This window comes from Triturus cristatus, chromosome 4_1 (genome assembly GCF_964204655.1).
Source record: "Triturus cristatus chromosome 4_1, aTriCri1.1, whole genome shotgun sequence".
NCBI classification, from domain to species: Eukaryota; Metazoa; Chordata; class Amphibia; order Caudata; family Salamandridae; genus Triturus; species Triturus cristatus.
This window is the reverse complement of record NC_140585.1, coordinates 166366367-166390782: the sequence shown is the minus strand read 5'-3', so window position 1 is coordinate 166390782 and position 24416 is coordinate 166366367. Positions and strand designations below refer to the sequence as shown.

Below are 24416 nucleotides of genomic sequence, written 5' to 3'. Positions count from 1 at the left end.
ACAACCACACACACACAACCACACACAACCACAATCACACACACAACCACCCACACACAACTACAACCACACACACACAATCACACACACAACCACACACACACACACAACCACACACGCACAACCACAATCACACACACAACCACACACAAAACCACACACTCAACCACACACTCAACCACACACACACAACCAAGCACACAACCATACACACAACCACACATACAACCACACGCACAACCACACGCACAACCACACGCACAACCACATACACACACAACCACATACACACACAACCACATACACACAACCACACACACAACCCCACACACAACCACCCACACAACCGCACAGACAACCCCACATACAACCACACATACAACCACAACCACACACAACTACACACACACAACCACACACACACAACCACACACACAACCACCCACACAACCACACATACAACCACACACACAACCACACACACACACAACCACAACCACACACACAACCACAACCACACACACAACCACAACCACACACACACTACCACACACAACCACATACAACCACACATCCACACACTCACCCACAACCAGAACTGCTCCCACACACAACCACACACACAACCACACACACAACTACACACACAACTACACACACAACCACACACACACAGCCATACACACAACCACACACACACACACAACCACACCCAACCGCACACACCCAACCACACACACAACACACACAACCACACATCCACACACACACCTGCACCCACAACCACACCCACAACCACACCCACAACCATACCCACATCCACACCCACACACACACACACACACACACACACACAACCACACACTCACTGTCTCTCTCTCTCTCTCTCCACACTTATGGACTATGCTGCACACTAGGACCACAATGCCTCATTTCTAATATTTTGGGAGTTCTGATGTAAACGCTGCATCCCACCACTTTTACTGTGGCAAATCCGGACAGGTCACACCTGCTGAAATGTATCTGAAGATAATGGACAGAAAAAGGCAATCTTGCACAATTTGGTAGAGTAAACCATTATTTTGCTTGTTATGCCTTTTTTTACCTAAGTCAAAGCTTGGACTAAGAGGTATTTACCACTCCTGGTAACAGTATATATATGAGATGGTAAATAACATCCCTATTGAATCACAGCAAAAAAATGGGAATTTTTAGGACAGCTATGAGTTTATTATAAATACAAATAAAGTAACTAACAGAAAGAGATGATGTATGAACAGGCACAAATGAAGGCTCTTATTATGAGATTGCAAGAGGATATCAGGTTCTGACAGGCATCCCCAAACCAATTTCTGGGAGTCACTGGTGTCCTTCCATGAACTGGAATTAAGTACCTAGACCCTCAAATACTGGGTATTTAAATGTGTGTTTTACCCCATTCTACCGGGTCTGAGTTTGTGAATTTTATGAAATTGTCAAAGATTCACTAATTACTTTTCGAAATTACATTTTCAGCTCTCCAGTTGTTTTCTTTACACTATTTTGAAAGGCCACAGTAGCACTCATTACTGAAAATCTGTTATCTGGTACAATATCTTTCTCAAAGAATCTTTCACTTCATTTTTTCTCAAACTGTAAAGGGATCAGAGCTATTCCTTTATACTGCTGTTCTGAAGAGCTTGAATTGGGGAGCATCTCCATGAAAAAACAGCTGCCAAAGAAGAGAAAGACAGAAGTGAAGTGTGAGATGCAGGTTGAGGCAGCCCAGCGCCTCCCTGCTGTGGTGCGGATTCTGAGGATTGTAGCAACAATGTGGGAGTAGGACACAACAATAACAAAGAGGGAGCTTGCAACTACTAAAGCAGATAATCCAAAGCGTACCAAGTCACTTATTAATATGTCAGTGCAGGACAGCTTCAGGAGAACAGGGTAATCACAACCAAAGTGGTTTATTACATCAGGACCACAAAAAGATAAACGAAACAAACATCCTACATGAATCAGAGAGTATAGAAAGCCACCTATATATGATGCAGAAGCCAAGCGGACGTAGAGACTTTTCCTCATCATGACTGTATATAGCAGAGGGCTACATATTGCCACATACCGGTCGCAGGCCATCACCGCCAAGAGGAAGAACTCGGTACTGGCACAAGAAGCAAAGAAGTACACTTGAGTAAAGCAGCCATATAACGAGATTGTTTTCTTATTATTAACGAGGTCAGCCTAAATCGTGGGTGAGAAAACATTAGAGAAAGAAAGATCCAAGAAGGAGAGCTGAGCAAGAAAGAAGTATATGGGTGTTTGTAGATTAGAGCTGCACAAAACAATGACCACGGTGATGAAGTCATACATTTTCAGCTCTCCATTTGTATTCTTTACACTATTTTGAAAGGCCACAGTAGCACTCATTAATGAAAATCTGTTTTCTGGTACAATATCTTTCTCAAAGCCTCTTTCACTTCATTGTTTCTCAGACTGTAAATCAGAGGGTTCAGGGCAGGAATTATGAGAGTAGGGATCAGTGCAATTCCTTTATACTGCTGTTCTGAAGAGCTTGAATTGGGGAGCATCTCCATGAAAAAACAGCTGCCACAGAAGAGAAAGACAGAAGTGAAGTGTGAGATGCAGGTGGAGGCTGCCCGGCGCCTACCTGCTGTGGTGCGGATCCTGAGGATTGTAGCAACAATGTGGGAGTAGGACACAACAATAACAAAGAGGGAGCTTGCAACTACTAAAGCAGATAATCCAAAGCGTACCAAGTCATTTATTAAGATGTCAGTGCAGGACAGCTTCAGGAGCACAGGGTAATCGCAGCCAAAGTGGTTAATGACATCAGGACCACAAAAAGATAAACGAAACAAACATCCTACATGAATCAGAGAGTGTAGAAAGCCACCTATATATGATGCAGAAGCCAAGCGCACACAGATACTTTTCCTCATGATGACTGTATATAGCAGAGGGCTACATATTGCCACATACCGGTCGTAGGCCATCACCGCCAAGAGGAAGAACTCCGTACTGGCACAAGAAGCAAAGAAGTACACTTGAGTAAAGCAGCCATATAAAGAGATTGTTTTCTTCTTACTAACGAGGTCAGCCAAAATCTTGGGTGAGAAAACATTAGAGAAAGAAAGATCCAAGAAGGATAGCTGACCAAGAAAGAAGTACATGGGTGTTTGTAGATTAGAGCTGCACAAAACAATGACCACGGTGATGAAATTACCCAGAAAGGTGAAGATATAGAGTAATAGGAACAAAATGAAGAGAATCACTTGCAGGCTTGGATCATCTGAGAGTCCTAACAGAATGAACTCTGTCACACTGCTTCCATTTACTGAATTCAGGACTATGGACAACAACTTCGATCTGAAGGAAAGGAAAAAGATCTTTTTTTAAGTTGTGGTATTTAACAAATAATGACATTTTATAAACATTCATCACATTAAGTATGTATAAAACATATATCTAATTCCAACAAATTGTAGATTTTAGAAATTATTAGTTAATATGCAAGGTGACAAAATTGAATCATAAGATGTAATTAATTAACACTTTGCTGTTGAGGCACTTAATGGTCTAGTAGTCTGTTACATTGACTGATATATGTCTTTTAACTTTATTCATTGTCAAAGGCATTTATAATCCTTGCTAACTTTAAATTCCAAATCCTAGCCCCGCATGCCGTCTCCTGTCACCACATCCATGGCATTCCAGACTCTCAGGAGCCACATGTAGAGGGGAGATGTGGCACCCATAATCTCAAATGTCTATCTCTTTGTTTGCAAATCCAAGCAAAGAGACGGCATGAGGTGCTGCTGTGGCCATTTGATGGCTGATTTTCTGTGATGCAAATGGCCCTATCATGAATAAAATGGCTTCACTGACCTTGGCACTTTGGGACAAGTGGCCAAACAAGACCAATGCGACAGATAGGGACTGCTGGGATAACTGACCTCACTATTATGGCTCCTGGAGTACCCTGCTTGGTATGTCTTGCTGTTTGCCTAAACCTAACTTGTCCTTGTCAAAGATTGCCCAGGCAAAGTTACAGAATAGGACTTTTTGATGAAAATGCCCATTTTTAAAGGAATTAAGAAACATTTAATAAGAAAGATCACACCAAAATCTAATAAGGGGGACTGGAGATATGAATTTGGAATTTTGAAAGGCAAAAAGCACCAAGAAAAAATAAAACAGCGAGAAATCACTGTTCACCTTTGACTGGGGCATAGGTACAATTCAGGCCTACCATGATGTAGCAGAGGTCGGCTACAAGAAACAGGTCAAAGTTTTTACCTTCTCACTTATTTGACGGCGGTATCCCACAAAGCCCCTTCAAACTCACAAAATGGGTAGATGAGGTCCCACTAAAGCCAGTGGGTTGGGTGGGAAAAGCTCAGTCTCAGAAAATGTAACTTTCGCGGCTGCCAAAGTTCTTTTGTCTGGAAGATACTTCCCACCCTTGTCAGGGTGTGACATTGCACGCCTGCTCTACGGACCATCTTTTGTTCCTGTTTCAATCACACAGGACTACATGTCCCAGAATGCCATGATGGGAGGAGTCACATGGTATTTGAAGAGGTAGCGCGTATCACATAGCGTGCGTAATTCTGTAGACGTGGGGGGGAACCCGTTTGTCCTGAAGCAAGGGGCAAATCTTCTCTCTCCTCCTAGGCTGCCGTTTTGAACTTTGCAAGCCGTTCTTTGTTTCTTAGCGGACTCTCGGTCCCTCTCTGTACCGGAGTTTGCAGTGCCTGAATTCCGAGCACCATTGGAGGCGTTATGTTGTGAGAGGTGTGGATGCTTCTGAAGACTGCTATTCCCAGTAAGACTGTGCCGTACCTTCAAGGGTTCCTAAAGCAACAGATCGTTTAGACGGGTGAGCGTTGTGGTGACTTTTAACACGCTCCCGTCCTTAGCAGTGTGACTGCTTGTGGCATTTAACTGTGCTACGTGTAAGTGGTATTCAGATGCCATTTATTTAATTTTTGAAGGAGATTACACCGGAACCTTTGCTAATTATATTGGATTCGGATTTCACAAGTTCAGGCTAATAGTGCAATTGGTTTTGGCTAGATTATGATTATTGAAAGGCATTGAAACAACCAGGGTATGTATGAGTAATGGGAGAAATTAGATAAGACTTGCATGAGTGGTGGATGTGGAATAATCTGTGTGCTTTGTGTTATAGGTGAATCCTCCTCCTGTGCGAGACAAATCGTACCCGAGATAGTGAGGTCTAACAGGAACACAGAGGCTGGTGGAGCTTGTGTTACAGGTACTTGTTCCCCTCTAGTGAGACCTTTTGAGAGTAGCCATTATCATAGACAGGTATTAATCAATGTGTTTCTTGATTACAGGTTTCCCTTTCCTGGCTGTTCCCACCCTAATTCCTTTCCCTTACTCGATCGCCTCAATACTCTGTAACACAGGTGTTGGAGTTGGGGATGTCTAGGGGTGGACCCCTTTGAGCATCGGCCAGATCCGGATGAGTTCCTGTGGTTTTGACAACCTTTGCCGGGTAAAGATTCCTACCTTCAGAATTAGTCTAATTTTGTAGCTGCAAATCTTCCAGCAGGCCAGGCCTGAAGCTATATCCAATGTCCTTCTGAAATCAGACACCTTTGATGCAAGGTATCTCTAAAGCTCAAGAGGTCTCGGGAGTCCAAAACTTTTTTTAAATCCCAACTTTTCAGATTTCCTGGGGCAGTTCCTCTCTGTCACTTCAAATATTTCCAGGAAATCAGAAACAGCACTTAGGGGGCCAGGACAATCTCCTGCAGAGGCCACCAGCAAGGTCCAGTCCAGTTTAGTTGTAACTGGTTCACTGGTCACAAAAGGAAAAAAAATCCTTACAGCATGTTATGTCCCTTCAACCACACAGGAGATCAGCCATCTGACCCTTGGAGTGCCTCTGTTAGTCCGGCATACAAGTGGGAGCAGGTCCAGCCCTTCAGTTCTCCTTACAGGTTACAGACAGCAGGTCCACCACAGAACCAGGCAGTGTTCTCAGGAGAAGGCAGTGAGGTGCTATTTTTGTTCAATTTACTAGTCAGTTGTTGTGGATGACTCCTGAATACTCCTTGACCAATGAGCATAAGGTTATTGTGAGAAGTTGGCCTGGCATATGCTGTCCACTAGTTATAGAGGACACCTTGCACCAGTCCAATTCGGATCTTAAGGTGATAGGTTAAAAGACAACCTTTAAAGAAAGCTATCCTAGTGGTAGCTGTGGAGAGCAGCCTTCAGGCTAAGTCTTGAAGGAGTGTTAAGCTTATTGTTTTACCATAGATAACCTATTGAATGACCAAATGAAAGCGTAGTCCACACAGGTATATATTCAAAATATATGTATTTATTCTAAGAATAATCCCACTAGTCTCTTTATGAGGCTGGAGGTAAAGATACCATTCAAACAAGCATTGATAGTTACAATAAATAGCACTGGAATCATAGGGCCCGGGGGGGGGGACCAAACCATATATTAAAAAAGTGGTATAAGAACCACAACAATTCTACAGACAGTGCCTGGGGCACTTAGGGTCGCTGGCCCCTTACGAAACCACCCAAGGAAGTGAGGAAGGGGACCCACGGGAGACGCGTGCAGTGGTATAAGCTACTGTCAGGATCTCTATTAAAGCCTATTGAGAATGTCGCGGTTGAAATTTACAAGATTTAAAATACTTCTAGCAGGAGTTCAAGTTCAAGAGTTTAGAGTTAAGCTTTTGAAGGGCCCACACCCACAAGACTACCGAGGTACCACTGTTACCTGCCCGAGGGAAGCCGGGTGCATAGGTCATTTTCGATGTCAGGTCGCGGGCTGATTTTCAATGGAAAAACGTGAAGAACTGCTGCTAGCAAGAAGCGTCGTCGATGTCGTGAAGATTGAAGATGTAGATCTTGAAGAGAAGGACCTGAAAGCAGAGGGGACAGAGTCTGGGTCATGGCACAGTGACCAGGGGGCTCAGCAGAAAGAGCCCTTCAATGTCCGGTGCTTCCAGGTGGAAGATGGGTAGCTTGGATCAGCAGCCACGGGCTCCAGGAGGCTTCAAGGAAGGCCAGCTTCTAGATGGTGACTGTGCCACGGAGGATGAGGGTCGCCGCAGTGTTAGTGTCTGGATTGGATTAGGGGTGGGCGGAATTTGCGGAATTGCGTTACGCAAATCTCCGCGAAACGGTAAAAAATCTCCGCGAACACGCAGAAATTCCGCGAACACGCGGAATTGCTTGTTCGCGAGGCTTTTTTCCTGTTCACAATTGCTGTTTGCGTGCTCGGGGAGAAATATCTCGCGAACACGCATTTTGAGAACGCGAACAAGCAAAAATTTCGCGAAATCGCGGAAAGCACACTTCTGAGCAATTTCGCGTTCTCCGCGGAACGCGAAATTACGCAAATTCCGCAAATTCCGCGAGCGGAACGGAATTTACCGCCCAGGCCTAGATTGGATCCACTAGGCCTTGGCAACCGCAACCCATGCAAGAATCACATAGCAGCTACTGGTGTAGACCCACAAGGTCTGAGCGAGGTCTCCAGCAAGGAGACTGAAGAGCAGGCCTGGAGCAACCAGAGGAACTCTTGGAAGTAAAGATTGACCTCCGCTAGGGCCCACCAGTCGAGAGACAAGGGACCGCGGGAGGCAGCAATTTGGCGTGCGTAAAGATGCGCCCACGGGTCGCCGGAGCAGGCTAGGGCGTCGATCTTTGGCACAGATGATGCTGAGAGGTTGGCTCAAAAATGGACCAAATCACAACTTCCCCCCCTTGTCGGGTTCGTGTGCTGTGCAAGAGGTGACCGGTGTCCTGGGGTATTGGGGATCTCGGCGCCCACGGGGCTGAGCTTTGCTGTGCACACTCACTGGCCTCTGGGATGCTTGGAAACCCACCTCAAGGTAGGTATGAGTTGTCGATGTCCGTAGGAGCAGCGAAGTTCCAACCAGGTCACTTGCAGTGTTTCAGGTGCCTGCCAAGCAGGGGGGTAACTCCTTTACCCCAAGGGAGATTTCTTCATTCAGCTGTGCGGCAGCAAGTCAAAGGTTCAAGTCTGTGAAGTCCAAGATTAATCTGAGGCTCTGGGGACCCTGCACCCACCTTTATCCAAGGATTAGGGGAGTGTCTAAATCAGAGCCCACCAATGAGAGTTCAGGCAGGAAAGGGTGGCTACACCCTCTCCCCTTTGTGTGTTTTCCCGCCTGGGCAGGATACAAGATGCCCCTGAACCGGTTTGAGGCGGTGTATGCAGAAGTAGGCACTGGAGAAGCCTACGTGCAAGTTTGAAAGACATCCTATGGTGCACCCACCCAGTTCCAATCCACATAGTCTGTCTGGGGAGGTGGGAGCACCTCCCTGCAACAAGATCCCTATTGTCCAGCTGCCGTGTCTGGAGTTCTGCCCAGCAACAGGTAGCCAGAGTCGTGTGGGTGGCGGGTAGCATCCATTTTGTACTACGTGTGCACTTTTAAATTGGTGTCTAAATTCTGCCGCTTTTCCCATATCGCCCCTCTAGCAGGGGGGAATCATGCCCTCACTCCCATGGCTGGATTGGGGGTATGATTCCTACTTGTTTGACACCAAATACGACATGGTTCTGTGCAGCCACTCTCAAGTTATCACGCTATCGCGATTACTTATAATGCGGTCAAGAGTATATGGTATGGCTGCACTACAAACAACCTCGCACTAGTTTTACGAAGGTTGCAGAGGGGCCCTACTCAGGTAGGGGTTCCCCCTCACACATATCTCAGCACCCTGCCTTGTAGGATTAGCAAGGCCTGCCTTAGGGGTGACCTATGAGGATATATGTGTTGCATTGAGTGGGATACAGGGTACCTATATCCCTGTAAGGGGCGCAAGCACCACCTTACCCAGACTACAGCCAGGTAAGTGTGTTGAAGCAACGAGGCCAAGCACTGAATAGTGAAGAGTGAAGAGGAGTGGTTTAAATAGGCTCCTAAGCAGGTGCTGGGTGTGGTCCCGGGTGTGGCCCAACTGTCTTTCAGGCGCAGGGATTACTGGGTGTGGTCCTTGGTGTGGCCCAACTGTCTTTCAGGCCCAAGGTTTGCACAGAATAACTACACATTATTCTATTACTTATGGCATGATAGAGCCACAGTTTAAGAACATGACATAATACATGAACATAATTTACAGTAAACACATATATGAACAGGATGGTATTCCATGATTTGAAATGGAAGAAATCCATACATTAACAGGATGCCTTCTACAAGATACCAGTGTTATATTACCATTTACTCTGTTTCTGCTGATATGTGTTCAAATCAAGGTGGACAGGGAAGGAGACGTGCATGGGACAGTGCACCTGTAACAACGACAGTAGCTTATACCACTGCACGTGTCTCCCGTGGGTCCCGTCCCTCACTACCTTGGGTGGTTTCGTAAGGGGCCAGCGACCCTAAGTGTCCTAGGCACTGTCTGTAGAATTGTTGTGGTTCTTATACCACTTTTTAAATATATGGTTTGGTCCCCCCCTGGGCCCTATGATTCCAGTGATATTTATTGTAACTATCAATGCTTGTTTGAATTGTTTCTTTACCTCAAGCCTCATAAAGAGACTAGTGGGATTATTCTTAGAATAAATACATATATTTTGAATATATACCTGTGTGGACTACTCTTTCATTTGGTCATTCAAGAGGTTATCTATGGTAAAACAATAAGCTTAACTCTCCTTCAAGACTTAGCCTGAAGGCTGCTCTCCACAGCTACCAATAGGATAGCTTTCTTTAAAGGTTGTCCTCTATAACTAGTGGACAGCATATGCCAGGCCAACTTCTCACATTGGTGTGCAGCGGTTGGATTCAAGCTTGCCATTGTTTTACCAGATAACAAATTGAATTTCTAAAGTGAAAGCCACTTTGGTACTAAAGGTACATATAAATTTAGCTTAGAATACAATAAGTTCTACTGAACGTAGGAGTTGTGTGTAGAGGGCTTAGCACACCTTGACTACAACTCAAGAAAGGGTTCAGTAGGCCACACCTAGTGTAGGTAGATGCAACAATCCACTACACTAGAAATGTATTTAGGTTCAGGAGCCCATAAGGCCCTGGAAGGACCACAGAGGGTCCCAGTCGACAAGTATGACACATTCACCTTTGCTGAGCTTAGGGAGATGTGCACTACTAGACAACTGAAGACAACCAAATATGCCAACACTCAACGTCTCAGGGAAATCCTGCTCATTGCAGACTTCAAGCAGACTCTCCTGTCTGAGGGGGTAGACAGGTTCGGTGGGCATCCCACAGAAGAGGACACCCAAGTGGTGGACTCTGATGAGGACCAGGAAGAGGAAAATGAACTTGACCTGGATGAACCAGACCACTCACAACATGGAGGTGATGGCCCAAGGGGCACTCCCTCCATCCCTAATGGGAGAGTGGTGGATCCAAACAGAAGGAACAGATCTCCCTCAGTGGGGTCTACCCATTCTGAGAGATCCAAAAGGACCTCTGCCTCTTCTCAGAGAAGAGAATCCTCCCAAGAGAGGAAATGCAGACTGATCCAGTTTGAGCAAGCCAAGCTTCAGCTCAGTAGAGAACAGCTAGCATTAGACAGGGAGTCCCTGGAGCTTCAGAAAGCTTCAAGAAAGTGGGGTCCAGGGACCCCTGGTGGCAGTAATAATACCACTAGAGTTAGAGAAAAAGCTCCTGACAAATAGGAACCTGCATAAGATTGTGCCCCCCTATCAGACAGGCCTCTGAGGGACCCATGCCCTGGGTACCTAGGGTACCATTTACAAGGACCTCATAGGGTGTCCTCAGTATCCAATTGGTATGTACCTAGGGTACTCACATCGGTTTAGAGAGGAAGCAGGTAGGCTGGGGTCCTGGATAGCAGGGCCACAGGCTGGCTAGAGGCAGAAAACAGTCAAAACATCCGCAAAAAGTTGGGGGCAACTATGCAGTCAATGCTACTCTCCTACAGTTATCAAATTCAAACTTTCCCAATTTTGAACCAAATCCTGCTTTTCTCACTGCAGCATACTTAGGGATTTGTTTAAGGTAATGAGCAATTTGCTCCAACTCAACCACTCTAATCCGGTTCTAGGGCCACCTCCCTCCTCCTCTGAAACTGAAGTGAGAGGGCTAAAGAGTGTTTTTGGATAAAAAACTGCTTTTCTCCAGGTTTCCCCTATTTTTAATATTGTAAGTTATTTAACTTCTTTGAATAATTCTAAAGCCAAGACATGGAACTCCCTCCCCACCCACCTACGACTGACCCAGAACCATCTCTCCTTCAGGAAACAGCTCAAGACCTGGCTCTTCGAGCAGTAGCGGATCCCCTTCCCCCCAGCACCCTGAGACCCTACGGGTGAGTAGCGCGCTTTACAAATTCATTGATTGATTGATTTATTGAATATATATTTCCTCCATAGATGTTTCCAAATCAAATATACAAAATTAGCACTTTAACTACTTCAGCTTTCTCTTCATAGCTACAGCTTTAACAGTTAAAATAACTTTTGGATACTATTCATTGTAGGGACATGCAAACATTCAAATCTTACAGGTTTCACTTTTATCTAAAAGGCACCCTATCTTGTGGGCTAAAAGGATGACTTAGTGGTGACTGACTTAATATTTAAACATAAGGCTTCCCTCCTCTCAAAAGATTTTGGGGCATATTATCAAGACAGGAGATAACATTATCGCCGCTTTAGCGGCAGAAAACTGCTGCTAAAACGGCGATAATGGGCTTGATAATATGCTCTATGGAATTCCAATTGAAGCCCATGTTAGATGTGAAGGACAGCTAACCTGAGCCTCAATTGGTATTTCATAGAGCATATTATCAAGCCCATTATCGCTGTTTTAGCAGCAATTTTCTGCTACTAAAGCATTGATAATTTTATCGCCTCTCTTGATAATATGCCCCTTTGTTTTTTAAAGGTCTGTCTGCACACTAAAATATGTACTTTATCAAATTTTGCAACAGAATTGTATTGCATTAGCAATCTTTACATCATCAGATAGGGAGATCCCTAGGTTATGCTACTGCATACATGTGGGTGCTAACTTTCAGCAACAATTCTTCAATTGTATGTGACCCTGAATTGAAGCACCCACAAATTTGTATCTCTAACCTCTGTACCATATAGCCTGGAATTCCTGTATAACTATCCAGCTTTCACACACACAATCATCCACACACATCCATACACTAACAATCATTTACAGATTTGAATCATAGCTCTGAAAATGATTATGCCGTGACATGTATTGGACATGTATTCCTAAAAGGATGCATACTACATCAAGGCTATCAGTCAGACAAGTTAAGGTAGCCTAGTGAATTTTGTGAAATCTTTGTGTTCCTGCATCTCACTGGTTGGAATACCAGTGGCAATATTAAATTATGTTATCTGTCAGAGGTAAAAAAAAAAGCAAGTAGCATAACAGAAGTGTTGGAAAGCAGATTATGGGTAAGTATGCACATACCACTAATAATAAGGCCACTAACACGGTATAGTGTCTAGTAAATGTCTCAGTAAATTAGCCCCTTGCTCAACTGTTGGTAGCTGACAACGAGAAATCAGGTATAACTTAGGAGACAGAAGTGTGAAGCATTTAAAACACCTTTCTTACTCTTTCTGCGACTTTCTTCCTCTTTCTGCACCTTTCAGTACCATTCTTCCTCTTTCTCCACCTTTCCTCTTCTTTCTGCACCTCTCTTGCATCTTTCTGTATCTCTCTTGCTTCTTTCTGCATCTCTCTTGCCTCTTTCTGCATGTCTCTTGCCTCTTTCTGCACCTCTCTTGCTTCTTTCTGTACTTATCCTCTATCTTTCTGTACCTCTCTTGCCCCTTTCTGTACCTCTTTTCCTCTTTATGCACCTTTCTTGCCTCTTTCTGCACCTTTCTTACTCTTTCTGCACCTCTCTTGCTTCTTTCTGCACTTCACTTGCTTCTTTCTGTGCCTTTATTCCTCTGTCTACACTGTTCTTCCTCTTTCTGCAGATCTTTTGCTTCTTTGTGTATTCCTTCTGCCTCTTTCTGCATCTCTCTTGCTTCTTTCTGTTCCTCTCTTGTCTCTTTCTATGACTCTATTTCCTCTTTCTGCTTCTGTCTTGCTTCTTTCTGCACTTCTCTTTCCTCTTTCTGTACCTCTCTTGCCTCTTCCTGCACCTCTCTTGCCTCTTTCTGCTCCTCTCCTTCCTCTTTCTGTACCTCTCTTACCTCCGCCTGTAACTGTTTTGTCTTTTTCTAAACCTTTCATCTTCTTTCTGCACTCTCTTGTGCTTCTTTATGCACCTTTCTTCCCCTTTCTGCACCTCTCTTACTTCTTTACGCACCTCCACTGCTTCTTTCTGCACCTCATTTGCCTATTTCTGCACCTCACTCTCTTCTTTCTGAACCTATCTTGCTTCTTTCTGTACCTCTCTTGCTTCTTCATTGCTGTTCTGTTGCTTCTTTCTGGATGTTTCTTCCTCTTTCTGCACCTTTCGTGCTCTTTCTGCACCTCTCTAGCTCCTTTCAGCACTTCTATTGCTTATTTCAATGCCTGTATTCCTCTTTCTGCCCCTTTCATCCTCTTTCTGTAATTCTCTTGCTTCTTTCTGGAGTACTCTTGTCTCAGTCTGCACCCCTCTTGCTTCTTTCTGCACTTCTCCTGCCTCTTTCTGCACCTCTGTTGCCTCTTTCTGCACTTCCCATGTGTCTTTTTGCACCTCTCTTTCTTATTTTTTCACCTCTCTTACTTCTTTCTGTACCTCACTGCCTCTTTCTGCACCTCACTCTCTTCTTTCTGCACCTCTCTTGCTTCTTTCTGCACCTCTCTTATTATTTTCTGTATGTCTCTTGATTCTTTTTGCACTCCTCTTGCCTCTTTCTGTACCTCTCTTGCTTCTTTCTTTACCTTGCTTCCTATTCATGTACCTTTCTTACCTCTTTCTATACCTCTATTGTTTCTTTCGGTGCCTCTCTTGCCTCTTTCTGCACCTCTCTTGCAAAATTCTGTACCTCTCTTACCGATTTATGTACCTCTCTTGCCTCCTCCTGCACCTGTTTTGTCTTTTTCTGCACCTTTCTTCCTCTTTCTGCACCTATCTTGCCTCTTTCTGTACGTCTCTTGCTTTTTCTTTACTGGCCCTCTCTTGCTTCGTTCTGCACCTGTCTTTCCTCTTTCTGTACCTCAGTTGCCTATTTCTGCACCTCATCTCTTCTTTCTGCACCTCTCTTGGCTCTTTCTGTACATTTCTTGCATCTTCATTGCAGTTCTGTTTTTACAACTTTCTTCCTCTTTCTGCGCCTTTCTTCCTCTTTCTGCACATTTCTTCCTCTTTCATCACCTTTCTTACTCTTTCTGAACCTCTCTTGCTTCTGTCTGCACTTCCCTTGTTCCTTTCTGAACTTCTCTTGCTTCTTTCTGTACCTTTAGTCCTCTTTCGCCCCTTTCATCCTCTTTCTGTGTTCTCTTGCCTCATTCTGCATCTATCTTGCTTCTTTCTGCAATTCTCCTGCCTCTTTCTGTACCTCTGTTGCCTCTTTCTGCACTTCTCATGTGTCTTTTTGCACCTCTCTTTCTTAATTTGTACCTCTCTTACTTCTTTCTGCACCTCACTTGTTACTTTTGCACCTCTCTTGCTTCTTTCTGTAATTTTCTTGCTTCTTTCTGTACTTTTCTTCCTCTTTCTGTACCTTTCTTTATTTTGCTGCACCTCACTCAATTCAAAAACTTTATTTCAACATTTAAGTCATAAAAGTAACAAACATTACCATTTTACATCAGTACAAATTAAAACAAGACATGATAATCAATATAAATTTGTACTTGCGCCTAAAGCAATAATGTTCACCATATTTAATAAATAAAATACAAAAGAGTAAAACTATTTCATAGTTGTTCAGCAATATTTAATCCTCGTCTGCTATAAACAGTCTTGGCAACAAAATATCCTTGACTAGGAATATGCTACACATAATTGGTTACATAGACAAATGAATTAGGGAGCCTATTCAATGGACTCTTTAGCAATAGTCTGTCTGGATCGTATTATCCAAGCCCACTTTATGTATTTTGCCATTGCTATAGCAATTTTCGGGCTCGGATCTGAACATAAAATTCTTAAAGCTTCCTCATACCTTCGGATTCCTATTAGCCGACAAACAGGTAATACCCATTTTTTCCGTGGGAGGACATAAAGGGGACAAAAAAACACAAAATGGCTCAGAGTTTCAGTCATATCCCCGCAATTTGGGCATTTGTCCTGAGACCCTTTGGCCCACTTAGATGTAAATATGCGGATTGGGAGGGTACCTATCCTAAACTGAAAGTAGAGCTTGCGATCAATTGGTACTTCGATCAAGCCCCAATACAATTCCTGTCTGGGATAGGCCTTAAATTCTAAGAATCTAGCTGTTAGGTGGGATGTACACCCCTTCACAGATGATTCCAACCCGATCATTTCCCAGTATTTTGCCTTCACAGTTTCTTTTGACGGAAAGATCGCATTTACGGGATCATCCCACAGATTTCCCCATCCCAGTTTGTGTAGTAACATTTTTATAGACCTCAACCAGTCAATTTTGTGAAAGGAATCTTTTTCCATGATTTCCTTTAGGCCCAAAGCATAATGCTTGAGCTCCTGGGTTGTCCACACCCTACGCCAGTACAACAGAGGACGCAGATTGGCTGTATCTAATAGAGTTTTCAGACCAAGGTCCCAAAAAAAGTGGTAACAAAGGAGTACTTTGTGGCACCCCGACGATTTTCCGGATAAACTCGCTCTCCATTACATTCAAGTGTTTTGGGTTATTCCCATACCCCCATAACTCGGCCCCATCTAGAGACGAGCTACGAATCTTCATCGAGTAGATCTCGAGAAGTGGGCCAATTGGTTGTGTCTGCGAGGTTTTAAATCTTTTTAAAAGGAAGCCTGTCTGTTGTTGGAACTTCAATATAGACAAATCTATTTGACTTTTCCAACACATGTTCTTTTGTAACGTAACTCCCAGATAAGTGAATGCGTCAACCTGCTCCAAGGGAAAGCCATTCATAAGGATTACTCCTTTATAAGGTTTGTAAGACCTGCACGGTTTAGGACCATTAAGGACCATAAACTTAGTCTTGGCAACGTTTATTTCCAGGCCACATAGCAGGCAAAATTCTTCGAAGCGCCGGAGGGTAAGCTGCAGGCCACTCGGAGTTTTGGAAATCAGCAGTGTGTCGTCCGCGAACATGAGGACTGGGACGCGAGTACCAGCCATAGCCGGAGCATCCGAGGGGACTCGGGAGAGGAACTCGGCCACCCCGTTCACGAAGAGCGAAAACAGGGTCGGTGCCAAAACACAACCCTGCCGAACTCCTCGCTCTACGGGGAAAGACTCCGTAACCTCTCCCTGCCGTCCCCACCGGACCCGGGCAAAGTTGTCCTCATGCAAGCGGACCACCAATGCCAGCAACTCCGGCGCCATCCCCAGCTCCTCCAGTACTCGCCACAGCCTTTCACGTGGGACTAGATCGAAGGCTGCCGGCAGGTCAACAAACACTGCGTACAAAACCCCTTTTTCTAGGACCACTGTCCTCCAGTATAGGACTATAAACCTAAAGACCTGGTCTATAGTGCTGGTTTTAGGACGAAACCCAGCCTGGAGAGGACTCAGGACATTACTAGCCTCCATCCAGGTCTGGATTTTGCCCAAGACCAGCCGGCCCATGATTTTTTGCATAGCGTCAATCAGACTAATGGGTCTGTAGTTGCTAGCCAGCGATTTGTCCCCTTTTTTATATATCGGGACGATTTCGGCACCTTTCCAAGATTGTGGGATAGCCATTCCATGGGCTATAGCGTTAGCTAAGTAGGTAATATATGAACGCCATCTTTGCCTGTCGTGCAGGAATACGTCAGCAGGAATACAATCCATACCGGGTGCGCGTCCTTGTGTTACCGTATCCAAGGCCCTATCAACCTCCTCAGGACTAAAGACAGGGTTGTTATTAAACACCTTCCCCTGGCAGAACGTGCTTACTTCCTCGACGCCTTTTGCGTATTGTGGCTTGAAAAATTCGACCCAGGAGCTTTGAGGAACGTGATTGTGCAGACTGTCAATAATCTCACCCCTCTTCCATTTAAAAATATCCCAGAACTTTTTCTGGTTTTTATCAATACATGCTGCCTTGAGCTCTTGCCACTCGCTCACTTCCCATTCTTTTTTTGCTTTCCATTGAGCCCTTCTGTAAGTATTACGGGCTATTTTAATCATACTTGGTTCTTTTGATTTGAGAGCGACGCCCAGATCTCCACGGGCTTGTTTACAGGAGGCGTTAAACCATTCCTCCTGTTTACTTCTAAGAACTTGTTTTGCTGAGAAAGGTCTACAAAAGTAAGATTTGAGTTTAACAAATAAGTTTTCATGTATTTTCTCAGTCAAAACTAAAAACTTGACTTGTAGTACCACCTGCCATCATTGAAATCAACGCTTCTTCAACATTAGACTCAATGCTATCTAATATACTAGGATGCTCAGCAACTTTATACCACTTAAGGTGGCGCTCATCATTTGATAAAGCAGCTGCTTGTCCTGCCATTTCGGAAACTCGATCCGTTCTATCTCCCAAACCCAGATTAAAAGTAGCAACTAGTGGGTTGTGGTCACTTTCAATTCTAGGCTTGACCACCATGTCCACTAGAGTATGCCACATCCTCAGGTGGACCAAAAGGTAATCTATATTACTTGCCCTGGTGCCATTATCATAAGTTTTACTGCGCATCTTATCTGATATGGTTCTGCCGTTAGCTGCCCTTAATTGGTTACCCAGGCAAAACCCTTTCAAAAACAGGGCCGCCTCAGGCCATTTATTAACTGTCTTTATCTCGAGCTGTGGAACCCCCCATCGGAGGTCCTCCTCCTCAGTTAAGAGCAAATCTTGCGATCACCCGCAATCAGTGGAAGCACGTCAATAGATCTAGTTTCAACAAGGGTGTCTAATGCTAATACCACCTTCGATTTTTTCCCACCTGGTAGGCCCCTAGCATACACATTATATATATCAATTTTAAAATTTAGCGGGAAATTCAACCTAATCCCCAAGATGTCGTTATTCAAAGTTGGGATAGGTTGGATATTGCATTCAAGACTCTGTTTGATCCAAATGACCAAGCCTCCCACAGACCGGCCTTTGGGCCTTTTCTCAGCTGGAACATAAAAATTCAAATAGCCCAGCATGAACACAGGCTCTGTTGACCATGTCTCCTGAAAGAGACAGATATCGTGCTCACTGATAAAGTCTGACCAAAGGGATGATGATAATTTAGATCCCACACCCGCCACATTCCAGGATAAAAATGATATGTGACCTACAACGTTGTTTGTCCCTTCAACGCTCTCAATGTTTAGTATCGAGGGAATAGCGACACCATGCGGATAAGATAAATGAACCTCTTTACTTAGCATTTCTCTATGAGGCACTGTCTGTGGACCCCATTCCCCCACCCTAATAGTGTGTGTTGGAGCAGGAAACCCATTGGCACCACTATTACTGTCCATTAAAAGCAGCACTCCTTGCTTTGAAACCTCCTCTGTCCCTGGGACTGCATATAACTTTTCGTGGTTAAAATAACCACTTCTAACATTCTGTCAGTCGCAGTCCGCTAGCCCAGATAACACATCAAATCTATTAATGGACCTGATGTCCTTAAAAGTGCGTCCATTTATTAAAAATCCCCCACGTGATAGCCCTCCTGGGGGCAGAGACATGGGAGTGTAAAAATAGGACAGTGGCATAGTGCTTATTAGAGATGAAGGGTCATCTTGGGGCCAAGAACAAATATATTTCACACAGTGTCTGTCCCTGAAATTAATAATGATGCAATCCCCCTTTATAGACTTAGGTCTCCTGCCTACCCAATTAACTCTTCTGGCAAACAGGATTTCGGCGCACATATGGGCCGGCAATGGTCGTTTGGCATTAAGCCAGAATATTCATTTATTCTTTAAGTCCCTATATAATTCCCTTGTTCCATTCGCCAGGGGTGGAACCCCTGTCAAGACCACCACGTAAGGGGCTGCTTCGGGAGGGAGATGTATATCAATTAAATCTGCCGAAGCCTGTACTAGGGGCTGTGTAGGTATAGGCTGCTTGTCAATTCTAACTCTATCATCCCCGGAGCTATATGGCACTTCACGTAATGGGGGATGATCAACTCTTGGTAGGTTGTCAACAACTGGGATGGCTTGAATCTCCTGGGGGATAGGGGGATTATTATTCACAATACCACATGCTAGTTCGACAGTGGGAGATTTAGGGCCATATGTAGGTAGCATCACATTTACCGACTCATAAATACCGAATTTTACCGATTCGGTATTTATGAATTGGTAAATGTGATGTAGGTAATCATTCGATAAATTTTACCGAATCGGAAAAAATCGGTAAATATGAATCGGTATTTACCGATTCGGTAATGGGTCATACCTTCCCATTGATTCCTATGTGCCTGGAGGCCCATAGGAATCAAGGGGAAGGCAGTCACCATTACCATTACCGATTCGGTAAATACCGATTCGGTAATGGGGGGAGCATATACAAGGGTGGCAGGGTGTCACATTGACACCCTGTTGCACCCCTGATTCTTGCATGTGTGAACATGTGGCGCACATACATGCCCTGAGGGCATGTATGTCTGCCACATGGCACTCATACATCTGCAAAATATTGCGTTTTGCAAGGTATTCGTTATTTATCACCAACCTGTATTTGGTGGTCAATAACGAATTCATAATTCTAATTTGCACTCTTGAGAGTGCTCCCTACATTCAGGATTCGGTATTTATCGATTCGGTATTTACCGATTCGGTAATTTACCGATTCGGTAATTTACCGAATCCTGAATTATGCCTCCTACATCCCAAATAGCTAAATACCGGGCGGTAACGGGATATTTACCGAATTTCGGCCGTTACCGACCGGTATTTAGCTACCTACATGAGGCCCTAAATCTCAGAGCATTAGCCTGTCACACTAGAACACTCCTTTTGAGAACCAGGACCCTGTCTGTGCCCCTGTGGTTGGGCCGAGGCAAGTGAAAGTTCCATACATACAAGTTTCTACTTTCTATGGAGCCCAACCTTTCATAGATCGGTTCACATAAGTTCTTTAAGGTACTTTCCAATTTGTTCCAAAACAATGAATCTGTGTCTTCCATAGTCTTGTTCCCCAAGGGCAATAATGGATTTGCCCTCACTTCAGTAATTATAGATTTTGGGCAGGGTGCAGTGTCCTTCCTTAAAGTAGAAACAAGGTCGGGCTTAACTTTTTTCCCAACGACTGTCCGTTGATTTCCCCTACGTTTTTTTGCCAGAGTTGTAACTAGTTGTTGGTGAGCAGAGCCCGTTTTTGTGTTACTTGCAGAGCGGGTCTTTATGCTTAACAAAGGCTTCGGGTTTGGGGCCGCTTTGCTAATACTCAAGATATCAGCAATTTCACTCGAAGTTTCAATCAATGTTGGAGAGCATATCATTATATCTTCATTACGCTCCTCCACCAGGGGCGATGTTGAACCCAATGAATCCGATATAACTGACTGTCGACGTGATGGTGACCTTATATTGGCCATACTTCCCAGAGAGGACCTCTTGTCACAAAGGGTGTCTAGTGAGAGTCTTTTTTCAGTTAGTTCTATATCTTTAGCGAGCACTGATTGCACTCGCACTAAAAAATTATCTAGAGTTCCCATTAGAGCTCCCCCAGACAATTGCATAGTGGGACCATCCCTTTTGGCATGTTTATCCATTGGTTGCGATAGACTAACAATCAAAATACACTGACGGCAATCTCAGTTACAGAGAGGAGACTAAACCTTACCCACAGTAGACCGTTTGTAACCCTTGAGCAACAAGTGTTAGAGAAGGGTCCCGTTCCGTTCTCAGACGATCTCGGATGGGCTCAGACGGGCCCGCCCTTGGCCCGGGCTTCGCCCGGGCTTCGCCCTGTCGCGCGCCCGCGCACGTCCCGCGAAGCGGGGGCCGTGAGCAGTCTTATAGCGTCAGGGCAAGAGTGCGGGAGTATGGGAAGAGGACACAGCTGGTTCCAATCTCGGGGCTGCTGGTCCTCGCAGTCCCTTGTTTGCCTCTTTCCCTCTAACAACAGTCACCAGTGGCAATTTGGGCGACACCTCCAATGGCAGCACTCCGTGGTATTTAAAAATCAGCAGTTAAAAAGTACATTGTGATTTTTTGTACCCACAGATCTACGGCTGTAAAAAAGATTTCTGTTTAACTGACATATAGGAGTACTGGACATCAAACTAGTTCTTGAAGCCTTTTTTCCTCTTCTGAAAGACCACAGTTACACGCCCTGAAGAAGGAGCCAGTTTAGATCCTATTTGAGCTCCGAAACGCGCGTAGGCGTTGGTCCTATGGTCATAATTTACAACCAATGATTTTTAACTGTTGATTGTTGTGGATTTATTGTCTTTTATTGTGTGTCTATATGTGGTATTGATGTTTTGCTATTTGCACAATGGTTGTACAATTAATTACAAATTGTGCTTCTACAGTTTGATGTAAACCACACTATGTATATACTATAACACAAAAATTGTTCCAAAAAAAATGATTTATATATAAAAAAAATGATAAAAATAATTAATAAATGAAATAATACAGTTTTATATACCGTTTGCTGTGGGTATCATTTAATTATATGGACATATTGCCTTATACTTAAGTGATATAGTGTAGGAAGTTTTGTTTTTCAATTGTTACTTTCCCTGAGCCCTTCCTTGCTTATCTATTTACTCAGGGTCCCTCTGTTGTACTTTATAGAACACGCTAAAACTCCTTCCACGAACGGCACCCGCGAAGCGGGGGCCATGAGCAGTCTTATAGCATCAGGGCGAGAGGGCGGGAGTATGGGAAGAGGACACAGCTGGTTCCAATCTCGGGGCTGCTGGTCCTCGCAGTCCCTTGTTTGCCTCTTTCCCTCTAACAACAGTCACCAGTGGCAATTTGGGCGACACCTCCAATGGCAGCACTCCGTGGTATTTAAAAAATCAGCAGTTAAAAAGTACACGCTAAAACTCCTTCCACGAACGGCTCCCGTGAAGCGGGGGCCGTGAGCAGTCTTATAGCGTCAGGGCGAGAGGGCGGGAGTATGGGAAGAGGACACAGCTGGTTCCAATCTCGGGGCTGCTGGTCCTCGCAGTCCCTTGTTTGCCTCTTTCCCTCTAACAACAGTCACCAGTGGCAATTTGGGCGACACCTCCAATGGCAGCACTCCGTGGTATTTAAAAATCAGCAGTTAAAAAGTACACGCTAAAACTCCTTCCACGAACGGCTCCCGCGAAGCGGGGGCCGTGAGCAGTCTTATAGCGTCAGGGCGAGAGGGCGGGAGTATGGGATGAGGACACAGCTGGTTCCAATCTCGGGGCTGCTGGTCCTCGCAGTCCCTTGTTTGCCTCTTTCCCTCTAACAACAGTCACCAGTGGCAATTTGGGCGACACCTCCAATGGCAGCACTCCGTGGTATTTAAAAATCAGCAGTTAAAAAGTACACGCTAAAACTCCTTCCACGAACGGCACCCGCGAAGCAGGGGCCGTGAGCAGTCTTATAGCGTCAGGGAGAGAGGGCGGGAGTATGGGAAGAGGACACAGCTGGTTCCAATCTCGGGGCTGCTGGTCCTCGCAGTCCCTTGTTTGCCTCTTTCCCTCTAACAACAGTCACCAGTGGCAATTTGGGCGACACCTCCAATGGCAGCACTCCGTGGTATTTAAAAATCAGCAGTTAAAAAGTACACGCTAAAACTCTTTCCACGAACGGCACCTCACTCTCTTCTTTCTGCACCACTCTTGGCTCTTTCTATACCTCTCGTGCCTCTTACTGCACCTCTCCTGCTTCTTTCTGCACTTCTCTTGCCTCTTTCTGTACTTCTCTTGCTTGCTTATGTACCTGTCATGCCTCTTTCTGCACCTCTCTTGCCACTTTCTGCACCTCACTTGTCTCTTTATGCACATCACTCTTTTCTTTCTGCTCCTCTCTTGCTTCTTTCTGTACTTTTTGTGCTTCTTTCTGTACCTTTCTTCCTCTTTCCGTGACTTTCTTCCTCTGTCTGTACCTCACTCTCTTCTTTCTGCATCTCTCTTGGCTCTTTCTGCACCTCTCTTGCCTCTTTTTGTACTTTTCTTACCTCTTTCTGTACCTCTCTTGCCTCTTTCTTCACCTTTCTTCCTGTTTATGTACCTCTCTTGCCTCTTTCTATATCTCGTTTGCCTCTTTCTACACCTCTCTTGCCACTTTCTGTACCTCTCTTACCTCTTTTTGTACCTCTCTTGCCTCCTCCTACACCTGTTTGTTCTTTTTCTGCACCTTTCTTCCTATTTCTGCACCTCTCTTGCCTCTTTCTACACCTCTCTTGCTTCTTTCTGTACATTTCTTTCTCTTTCTGCACCTCTCTTGCTTCTTTCTGCATATCTCTTGCTTCTTTCTGCACCTCTCTTTCCTCTTTCTGCACCTCAGTTGCCTATTTCTGCACCTCACTCTCTTCTTTCTGCACCTCTCTTGCTTCTTTCTGTACATCTCTTGCCACTTCATTGCACTTCTGTTGCTTTTTTCTGTACCTTTCTTCCTCTTTCTGTACATTTCTTCCTCTTTCAGCACCTTTCCTCCTCTTTCAGCACCTTTCTTACTCTTTCTGCACCTCTCTTGCTTCTTTCTGCTCTTCTCTTGCTCCTTTCTTCACTTCTCTTGCTTCTTTCTGCAGCTTTATTCCTCTTTCTGACCCTTTCATCCTCTTTCTGCAGTTCTCTTGCTTCTTTCTGCAGTACTCTTGCTTTATTCTGCATCTCTCTTGCTTCTTCCTGTACTTCTCCTCCCTCTCTCTGCATATCTGTTGCCTCTTTCTGCACTTCTCATGTGTCTTTCTGCACCTCTCTTCCTTCTTTTTGCACCTCTCTCACTTCTTTCTGAACCTCACTTTCCTCTTTCTGTACCTCACGCTCTTCTTTCTACACCTCTCTTGCTTCTTTCTTCACCCCACTTGTTACTTTCTGCACGTCTCTTGCTTCTTTCTGTACTTTTCTTGCTTCTTTTTGCACCTTTCTTCCTCTTTCTGCACCTTTCTTCCTCTGTCTGCAACTCATTCTTCTTTCTGCACCTCTTTTGGTTCTTTCTGAATCTCTCTTGCCTATTTTTGCACTTCACTTGCATCTTTCTACACCTCACTTGCCTCTTTTGTTGCCTTTCTTCCTGTCTATGTACCTCTCTTGCCTCTTTCTATACCTCGTTTGTCTCTTTCTACAACTCTCTTGCTACTTTCTGTACCTCTCTTACCTCTTTCTGTACCTCTCTTGCCTCCTCCTATACCTGTTTGTTCTTTTTCTGCCCCTTTCTTCCTATTTCTGCACCTCTCTTGCCTCTTTCTGCACCTCTCTTGCTTCTTTCTGTACCTTTCTTT

General features: G+C 44.6%; 1 protein-coding gene and 1 pseudogene across 1 annotated transcript; both read right to left on the bottom strand.

Moving 5' to 3' along the window:
• Nucleotides 1-1617: 1617 nt before the first annotated feature.
• Nucleotides 1618-2412, bottom strand: LOC146853804 (olfactory receptor 5A2-like; annotated as a pseudogene).
• Nucleotides 2412-20580, bottom strand: LOC146853803 (olfactory receptor 5AP2-like). The gene is made up of 2 exons (XM_085650914.1): nt 20093-20580; nt 2412-3372 (listed from the first exon to the last, which is right to left on the bottom strand). The coding sequence occupies exons 1-2, from the start codon at nt 20578-20580 to the stop codon at nt 2412-2414; spliced, it is 1449 nt and encodes a 482-aa protein (XP_085507040.1).
• Nucleotides 20581-24416: the final 3836 nt, after the last annotated feature.

What these genes read in the sequence shown, in the direction of transcription:
- LOC146853803 (XM_085650914.1), bottom strand. Translation starts at nt 20,580, where the DNA reads ATGGCCAATATAAGGTCACCATCACGTCGACAGTCAGTTATATCGGAT. An exon ending in TGTGAACCGATCTATGAAAG is followed by an intron (nt 3,373 to 20,092) that starts GTTGGGCTCCAT and finishes CCTTTCCTTCAG; the next exon opens with ATCGAAGTTGTTGTCCATAG.